The 10,421-nt window shown below is 41.6% G+C and overlaps 2 protein-coding genes across 2 annotated transcripts in view; one reads left to right on the forward strand and one right to left on the reverse strand.

The window, feature by feature from the left end:
* LOC311301933 (uncharacterized protein) overlaps positions 1 to 10,362 on the forward strand; it is a 36,855-nt gene extending 26,493 nt beyond the window's left edge. Inside the window, exon 2 of the mRNA XM_084427351.1 lies at positions 7,704 to 10,362. Within this exon, the coding sequence (XP_084283477.1) occupies positions 7,704 to 9,505 (1,802 nt within the window). The 3' untranslated portion in view covers positions 9,506 to 10,362. The remainder of the gene's footprint in view (positions 1 to 7,703) is intronic.
* Positions 1 to 10,421, reverse strand: part of LOC311302020 (uncharacterized protein) — a 187,468-nt gene that overhangs the window by 82,890 nt on the left and 94,157 nt on the right. The gene's annotated exons all lie outside the window — the stretch shown is intronic.

Genomic DNA, 10,421 nt, shown 5'->3' on the forward strand with positions numbered 1-10,421 from the left:
GTACATGGTAAAGAGTGAGAAAACAAGGATTCTTCAAAGACAGATAGCAATAATGGGGAAAGTTGAGTAGAGAATTTTTGAAAGAATTCAGTTGGATATCCATCTGGACCTGGGGTTTTGCCGGTCTGCATACTTCTGATTGCTGCTTCTATTTCTGAAATTGTAATTGGTGAGTCAAGATGCGCAGCTTTTTCAGGGTCTATCAATGGTGTATCGAGTTTTCTAAAAAAAATCTTCTAAAGTCAACAGGTCAGAGGGTGGATCTGAGGAGTATAACGACTGATAAAATTTATAAAAACAAGAATTAACCTCTGTACTATCCATGTGCTTCAGGCCTTGATCATCACATATCTCAGAAATAATATGATGAGCTGATTGCTGTCGTAACTGGTGAGCCAGAAGTTTCCCAGCCTTTTCCCCGTACTCATAAAAATTACACCTCAATTTAGAGATAAGGTATTATGCTTGTTTAGTTGCCAGCAAGTTGAACTCAGTTTGTAACAACTTACATTGTTTTAGTCTTGCTGGAGATTATGAACAGCTATTCAAAGAGTCGAGTTCTAATATCTGATCTGTCGATTTCTTTAATTGATCCTTTCTGGTTTTACTCTGACCGGCACAAAACGAGATAATTTGGCCTCTCAAACATGCCTTCAACGCTTCCCATACAGTTGACACAGCCATTCCCGGAGTCATATTTACACTAAGAAAGGAGTCTATTTCAGAGGCAATATAACTCACAAACGTCTCGTCTGAGAGGAAAGTGGAATTGAATCTCCACGTGTTTTAAGCGATACGTACCGTCATAGCCAGTGGACCGTGGTCTGAAATAATTATGGCTTCGTAATCGCATTTTATAACTGACGATAAGAGGCTTGTGTCTATGATAAAATAATCTATTCGTGAATAGGAGTTGTGTACCGGAGAAAAAAAGGAATAGGCCCGGGTGATAGGGTTTTCGAAATCTCCAGACATCGGCCATTCCGTATGTTTTGGGGCGTAAACATTGGCTAAATTAACAGGGAGCCCATACAAATGTCCCACCACGATTAGGAAGCGCCCATCCGGATCAGACTCAATACTTGTTCCCACAAAGTGTATATTTTTTACTGAGAACTATCGCCACACCTCTAGCCTTAGATTTAAAGTTGGAATGAAAAGTCTGACCCAGCCACTTATTTCTAAGCCGGCAATGGTCAGAAACGCGTAAATGCGTTTCCTGAAGGAATGCAATATCAGTCTTAAGATCTTTTAAATGAGCGAACACTTTTTACGTTTTACAGGGTGGTTGAAAGATTTAACATTCCAACTCACCAGTTTAACTGAACCACCATTTACTTGAGAAGCCATATTAATATTGGTCATATGGAGCTGAGAGCAGTACGTTACAATAATATATCCTGATGTACATTGACTTCAATATTAGTCCATACCCTTTTAAGAAAAAGAAAAGAAAAGAAAATGGTCTGACATTTTTTTATTTGTCATCGACATGAACATGATGAACCAGGAACCCCCCAAAATTAAGTCTACACATTATGTGCTTATCCGGGTAGCTCTTAAGCCAAACTAAACTAAGCAGAGCCCCCACCCAATTTGTCCTGACTTGAAACAATAACATAATTGACAACAGTCACCGCAAGACAAAATCACGAATTGAACATAACTGCATCACAGCAGGTAGGCTAACTAGACTTCCCACCGGGTTTATATAGTAGAGGGAAAAATCTTCAGTCACTTTCCGGTGTCATCCCCAGCGACGATATACTTCTTAACTTCTTTCCGGCCATGGCTTTATCCGGGTCCAGGAATTCTCTATCCGCGCCATTGTGAGTGATCCGTAACCGAGCAGGAAACAGTAGGCCATATCGAACACCTCGTTGCTCTCGTAATAGACTCCTGAAATCCGTGAATGCGGCCCGTGCTTTGGCGACACTAGCAGTGTAATCCGGGAATATTGAGATGGAATTTCCATTCAGCTGGAGTGGAGCCTGGAGTGGAGCCTGACTGCGTGCTCGACGCAGGACCTCGACCTCGATTCCGGTCCCTCCGCGACACCCACGATTCGAATATTGCACCTCCCCTCCCCTCCCCTCCATGTCCTCGGATTTGTCTCGCAGCTCTTTCAGTTCTGATTTTAAAGTACCCACCACGGCTTGTAGTTCGTTCACTTCATCTGTCCACGTTGACATGCTGCCTTCCATATCTTTAATGGTAGTTTTCATTTGTTCAATGTCAGTCCGCATTAGCGTCGCGTTGTTTGCAATTTCCGTTCTGACAGCTTGCAGCTCGCTCTTTAAGAAGTTGAAATCGTCAGCGAGAGAGTTCTTAAGTTCAGTTCTTATCACTGCAGAAATATCTGCTTTTAAAGATGTCAGGAGCTGCGACTTCAATTCTTCCATATCGGTCATGTCTGGTGGATCCGGTGTGCGGTCACGGTCAGAAGCTGAACTCTGCGCCGAGGGAGTATCGGGCCTAGAATCGCAGGATCCTTTGTATTTATATTTTCGAAGCTTAGAGGCCATCACTCTTTCCGAGGCTCGATCATTGCACACTGTGTGTTCAGGAATACATTATAAATCGCGCTGGGGATAATTACAGAAGATATGTTGTTTTAAATACAAATTTAGATAAAAATTAGGTAGGAGCTCAGCCAAACACGTTCTATTCCATCGCCTGCTCATTAGCGCCCTTTGATACAGAATTTTATTTTATTTTGTCACTTCGGGGTAGGTATGCGAAACGAATTTTCCCGACAACGCTTTATCTGTAGAGTGGTAAAGGGATCCTCCATAGGGAGAGACTAGTTGGCACTTCAGCACTGTGTTCTCATCGGGTCCAGGCGAAGGTCCTTCATCAGATCTAGATACGGACTGGATCCAGGAGGCTGTGGGAAAACCTTGGGATAAACAAAGACACTAAAATTAGCGTAGATGCCATTCCTCTTATGATGTAACGAGTAAATCAGGATTAATGGGAAGTGTTCCCAGTTCCAGCTGACCTAATCTATGTAGCCTAACATTGAATTATATAAGTCTATAATGTATTATGTGAATGCTAGGTCAAAGAGATGTGTCTTTAATCTTGCTTTGAACTGACAGAGTGTGTCTGCTTCCCTGACAGTGATAGGAAGACTGTTCCAAAGTTTTGGTGCTAAATAGGAAAAGGATCTACCGCCAGCAGTCGATTTTGATATTCTAGGTATTATCAACTGGCCGGAATTTTGAGAATGCAATACGTGAAGGACTATAATGCGTTAAGAGCGTCACTCAAGTACTGCAGAGCTAAACCATTTAGTGCTTTGTAAGTAATCAGCAATATGTTTCAATTTATACAATGTTTAATAGGCAGCCAATGCAGTGTTGACAGAACCGGGCTAATATGGTCATACTTTCTGGTTCTGGTAAGAACTCAAACTACTGAGTTTTGGACCACCTGTAGTTTGTTTATTAAGCGTGCAGGGCAACCACCCAGTAGAGCATTACAATAATCTAGCCTTGAGGTCATAAACGCATGAACTAATTGTTCCGCATTTGTCAATGAGAGCATATTGACTTGTTGATTGACAGTTCAAGATGGCGCTGAGATGTTTGGCTGGCCGTCTGTCACTCCACACTGTCTTTGTTTTATATTTATTATTATTTTACCTATGTTGCCAAGGCGTACTATCGTTTCTCACCTATGATCGCCAAACTCTGCTTGAGATTGGAGTCTTCTGCAATCAGATTAAACCTGACCTGCTGAAAAGCTCACCTCCACCTCCATGCCTCAAAGAAATTCCGGCCTTCCTGAGGCGCCCTCCTCTCTATCATGCTTCTAAGAGACGGCGCAGAAGACGTGGTAAACGCGGAGGTGTCCGGGTAAGGTTCGAGGCTATTTTGAGGACTATTCGTGGGCTTGGTCGCTGGACCGAGCTGTATCTGTTGGACGATGCTGTTCTGCACTCGGGGGTGTTCAGGGACCGATGGATCTGGCCGGTGTTCCCTGACGCTGGTGGCTTAGGCGATGTCGGCCGCTCGGTGGACACCGATCGGCTGGTGCTCCCCCCTGCCAGCTGGCGTGTACCGACTAGGAGAAGAGGTGTGGATCGTCGGAACCTCCGCTCCCTGAAGCATGTCCTGTCTGCATCTGACACTGTTACTTTAAATCTGGCTCTGCTGAATGTGAGATCTGTCACAAACAAAACGTTTTTACTGAACGATCTCTTTATCGCACGTAATTTGGATTTTATGTTCCTGACAGAAACCTGGCTCCGTGAAGGTGATCTTGCTCCTTTATCGGAGCTTCTTCCCCCTGGATGCAACTACTTCAACTCCCCTCGTATTACCGGTAAAGGTGGAGGATTGACATCCATTTTTAAATCTACTTTTTGCTGTCAACAATCTTCAACTGCAGGCTACTCCAGCTTTGAGCTGCAACTCTTTGAGGTAAAGCTTTCGGAAACTTTTCTTTGTGCGGTGGTTTATCGGCCACCAAAATTCAACAAAGACTTTGTTCGGGACTTTGCAGACTTTGTATCGGGTGTCACTCTTAAATATGACCACTTTTTGATTGTTGGTGATTTTAATATACATGTGTGTTGTGAGAACAGACCTCTGGTCAAAGACTTTATGAATGTAATTGACTTTTTTAACCTTATGCAGTCTGTTCGGGAGCCCACGCATGAAAAGGGTCATATTTTGGATCTTGTGCTGTCATATGGGTTGGACATACAGATAACTGAGATCGGCCACACACTTTTATCTGACCATTTACCTGTTCTATTCTCCATCTCTGTGCCTGCTCCCTCTCTAAGCGCAGCTCCTCTGCGCCGTCTCCGTGTTATTAATTCTGGAACTCCACAGTTGTTTTGTGATATTTTTAAAGACTCTTTTTTATATTCTCTTGGATGATCTTAATGACCGCAGTGTGGATGAATGCATAGCAATGTTTGATTCTCTCTGTACTAAGATTTTAGATTCGATTGCACCCATGACTTTAAAGCGCATAAAGCCACAGAAGGAGCCCTGGTTGAATGAGTCCACTCGTACGCTCAGGCGCACATGTAGACAGGCGGAGAGAAAATGGAAAAAGGACAATCTTCAAATTTCTAGGGAACTCCTTCAGGACAGTCTTATTAATTATCAGCAGGCTGTAAAAACTGCAAAAACTGAATATTTCTCCTCACTTGTGTCAAAAAATGCTCATAAGCCTCAGGTTCTTTTTAATGTATTTGATTCACTAGTGAACTCTGGTGATGTTGTCTGTATGGAGCCTTCTTCTAGCTTGTGTGAGGCTTTTCTGCAGTTTTTACAGACAAGCTTTCTGCTATTAGAATCCCACTCTCTCGGTCTGCTCAGGTCCCCTCAGCTCCTTTAGCAAGCACAGCTGTCTTTGACAGCTTTGAACCGGTCTCTTTCTCTGAACTGAATGAGATAGTTGCACATTTACGCCCTGCTAACTGTCAAACTGATAGTATTCCATCATGTCTGTTTAAGGAGGTCTTCTGTTTGGTGGATTCTTTTATTTTGAAATGTATTAATTTGTGTCTAAGTTCTGGCTGAGTTCCATCCTCTTTTAAACATGCCATAGTTCAGCCTCTTCTGAAGAAGAAGAACTTAGACCCTCTGGTTTTGTCTAATTTTAGACCTATTTCTAAGCTCCCTTTTATTTCAAAGATTTTAGAAAGAGCTGTGTTAATTCAGGTCCAAGAATTTTTAAAAACAGCTGATGTTTGTGAACAGTTTCAGCCTGGTTTTAGGTCTCGTCACAGCACGGAGACTGCTCTTTTAAAAGTTTTTAATGATCTGTTCTTACACCTTGATACTGGCAACTGTGCCATTCTAATTCTGCTTGATTTGACTGCAGCCTTCGACACAGTTGATCATAAAATTCTTCTGTGGCGCTTAGAGCACTGTGTTGGCTTAAAAGGCACTGTCCTACAGTGGTTTGAGTCGTATTTAACAGACAGATCAATTTCTGTACAAATGGGACAGTTTTCCTCCTCAGTGGCCCCTCTGACCTGTGGGGTACCGCAGGGGTCGGTTCTGGGTCCACTCCTGTTCACCCTGTATATGCTACCATTGGGATTCATTTTCAGGAAGCATGGCATCTCCTTTCATTGCTTCGCTGATGATGTGCAGGTGTATCTACCGCTAAAGGTTCCAGCTAAAGAATCTTTGCAGGCTGTGATAAACTGCATGAGCGATATTAAGACATGGATGGACCAAAACTTTTTAAAACTTAATGAGAATAAAACGGAGGTTGTCTTGTTTGGTCGTCCAGAGTTGGTTCAGGTTCTTACCAGCTCCCTTGGCCAACTAGCACCTCACTTAAGATCCCATGCCAGGAATCTTGGAGTGATTGTCGACAGTGCTTTTAAACTGGATAAGCAGGTTAGTGCTGTGGTTAAGGCAAGCTTTTTTCAGCTTAGACTGATAGCTAAAGTCAAACCGTATCTGAGACAGGCTGACCTAGAAAAAGTTATTCATGTTTTTATTACCTCTCGCCTGGATTACTGTAACTCCTTGTATACAGGCATTGGGAAGTCTGAGCTCTATCGTTTGCAGCTTGTACAGAATGCAGCAGCTCGCCTTTTAAGTGGCAGGAAGAAGCAGGAGCACATTACTCCAGTGCTCTCATCGCTTCACTGGCTTCCAGTAAAGTATCGGATTGATTTTAAGGTTATTTTATTTGTTTTTAAATGTATCAATGGGCTAGCCCCAGAGTACCTTACAGACCTTGTCAGGTTGCATAGGCCCTCCAGAGACCTCCGTTCAGCCAGTCTGATGGTCCTGGAGGTTCCTAGATCGAGACTGAGATCCAGTGGTGATCGAGCCTTCTCAGTGGCAGCTCCCACTCTCTGGAACGCACTGCCTGTAGCTGTGCGGACTGCTAGTAGCCTGTCCACTTTTAAATCATTGCTGAAGACTCATTTGTTTGAAGTAGCTTTTGGCACAGGGGAGCCGCCTTGATGAATGTTGTATTATATGTGTACCTTTATTCTTAGTATTCTGTTATTTCATTGTTTTTTATTGTATCAGTGTGTGACTAATATTTTTGTGTATTTTACTGTGAAGTACTTTGGTAGGCCCTTGGCCTTGGAAATGTGCTATATAAATAAATGTGACATTGACATTGACATTGACATATGACGTAATTTAGATATATTTTTAAGATGGAAAAATGCGGTTTTACAGATACTAGACACGTGACTTTCAAATGAAAGATTGGTATCAAAGAGCACACCCAGGCTCCTAACCGACGACGAAGACTTAACAGAGCAGCCATCAAGTATTAGACTGTATTCTAGGTTATTATGTGAGGAAGTTTTTTGTCCAATAATTAGAATCTCTGTTTTTTCAGAATTTAGTAGTAGGAAATTACTAGTCATCCCATTTTTTATATCCGCTATGCATTCTGTCAATTTTGTGAATTGGTAAGTTTCGTTAGGTTTTGAAGAAATATACAGCTGAGTATCATCGGCATAACAGTGAAAACTAATGTTTTAAAGATAATAATTGGAAGATAAATTTTCCTCATTCATGGAAAGTTTCACGGACATATAATCATTTATAAAAAGGCAAGAAATTATCATAATATTTTATAACAGTTGTCTACTTTCTACCATTACATCAGGGCTCACTTTCATGTCCTTTATATTTATCTTTGAATTATTTTGATGTACTGAAAATTAAATGTAACATTTGTTTATTTCATGTCAGGCCTGAGTGAAGTGAAGGAGGAGAGTGAAGAGCTGAGTGAAGTGAAGGAGGAGAGTGAAGAACTGAGTAAAGTGAAGGAGGAGAGAGAAGAACTGATTAAAGTGAAGGAGGAAAGTGAAGAACTGATTAAAGTGAAGGAGGAGAGTGAAGAACTGAGTGAAGTGACGGAGGAGAGTGAAAAACTGAGTGAAGTGAAGGAGGAGAGTGAAGAACTGATTAAAGTGAAGGAGGAGAGTGAAGAACTGAGTGAAGTGAAGGAGGAGAGTGAAGAACTGAGTGAAGTGAAGGAGGAGAGTGAAGAACTGAGTGAAGTGAAGGAGGAGAGTGAAGATCTGAGTGAAGTGAAGGAGGAACATCATGTCCAACCTGGAGAAAAACCTTTGAGTCGCTCAAAGACTAAAAAGACATTTTTAAAGAAAAGAAGAGCCAAGAAATCTTTCACCTGCACTCAGTGTGGAAACAGTTTCACAACCAAACAACGTCTTGATGTTCACATGAGGATCCACACCGGAGAGAAGCCGTTCACATGTGATCAATGTGGAAAGAGATTCTCATGCAAACGAAATCTTAAAGAACACATTATGATTCACACCGGAGAGAAGCCGTTCACATGTGATCAATGTGGAAAGAGTTTCACAACAAAACAACATCTTGAGCATCACATGATGATTCACACTGGAGAGAAGCCTTTCACATGTGATCAGTGTGGAAAGAGATTCTCATGCAAACGATATCTTAAAGAACACATGATGATCCACACCGGAGAGAAGACGTTCACATGTGATCAATGCGGCAGAGCATTTCCTAGTGCACCAAACCTGAAGAAACACCTGAGAGTTCATACGAAGGAGAAGCCGCATTCATGTTCTGTGTGTGGAAAGAGTTTTTCACAGCTGCAAAATTTACACACACATCAGAAAACACACACTGGTGTGAGAGAGTACGTGTGCTTTGAGTGTGAGAAGACTTTTACTACAGCAAACTGTTTAAAACTGCACCAGAGAATTCACACTGGAGAAAAACCTTACAAGTGTTCACACTGTGACAAGAGATTCAGTGACTCATCATATCTGAAAACACATGAGATGATCCACACTGGAGAAAAACCTTATAAGTGTTCACACTGTGACAAGAGATTCAGTCAGTCTTCATCTCTGAAAACACATGAGATGATCCACACTGGAGAAAAACCTTACAAGTGTTCCCACTGTGACAAGAGATTCAGTCAGTATTCATCTCTGAAAACACATGTGATGATCCACACTGGAGAAAAACCATACAAGTGTTCACTCTGTGACAAGCGATTCAGTGTGTCATCATCTCTGAAAACACATGAAAAGACACATACTGGAGAAAAACCTTACAAGTGTTCACACTGTGACAAGAGATTCAGTCAGTTAGCACATCTGAAAAGACATGAAAAGACACACACTGGAGAAAAACCTTACAAGTGTTCACACTGTGACAAGAGATTCAGTCTGTCTTCAAATCTGAAAACACATGAGAGGATCCACACTGGAGAAAAACCTTACAAGTGTTCACACTGTGACAAGAGATTCAGTCTGCCATCATCTCTGAAAACACATGGAAAGACACATACTGGAGAAAAACCTTACAAGTGTTCACACTGTGACAAGAGATTCAGTGTGTCATCATCTCTAAAAACACACAAGATGATCCACACCAGAGAGAAGCCACACACATGTGATCAGTGCGGGAAGAGTTTCTCTATTAAAGCTAACCTGAAGCGACACATAAAGATCCATGCAGTGGAGAAACCACATCACCGCATGCATAGTTAAAATAGTCCAACAGACTACAGTGGCTCAACCTTAGCTATTTGTGTTTATCAAACGATGAGAATACCCCGCTCTCCCCTACGTAATATTTACATATGATGTGACAGTTTACTTGAATAAATACCTAAAATATAAAAGGAGTGCATCATGCCTGACCCCTACATGAACACTTTTGGTTTTGTGACTGTAAGTCATTCTCTTCAAATGTTATTGAGGTTAGAAACCAGTGTTGCCAGATTGGAAATGTCCAAGTATCGTACCAGAAGCTCAAAATTATCGTATTTGGAAGAAAATTATCGTACACGAGTCAACGACATGAAAATGACAGACATCCCAACCTGCACAAAGTCATTTATGGGAGTCAAGAGTCGGGTTCAGTTCTGATTCGGGAGTAAAGATAAAAGCCCGCCCGCACTTACAGTAGTTGATTGGTTGGGTCCTTACATGCGCTTCGTGAGGCACACTAGCACACACGCAAGGTCTCTCGCTCCCTCTCTCTACACGTTCTTCCCCCGGTAGACGTAGAATCCACGGCTAGATCAATGAGAAGTCATATTACAACGACCATCATTTGAAGTGTCACACAGTTCTGAAATTATCGTACATTATAGGATTTTTTCCATTATTGATCGTACATCGTACAGAGGTCAAAATTATCGTACAAATACGATAATTATCGTACATCTGGCAACACTGTTAGAAACGTGTATGCCAATAATCTTATGTAACTTTATAGACGGTCCCTAAATTTGCGAACATCAAACTTTGTCAGTTAATCTCCAAAAGCCCCAAGCGAAAAAAAAAAAAAGTACTTCATTGGATTTCAAGTATATTTATTTTTCCGATAGTATGTTGAATATGTACTTGCGCAAATTGTACTTTTTGTAAATGTATAAAAAGTATACTGGCATTACGCTTT

The sequence above is a fragment of the Rutilus rutilus genome, assembly GCF_951802725.1.
Source record: "Rutilus rutilus genome assembly, chromosome: 1".
NCBI classification, from domain to species: Eukaryota; Metazoa; Chordata; class Actinopteri; order Cypriniformes; family Leuciscidae; genus Rutilus; species Rutilus rutilus.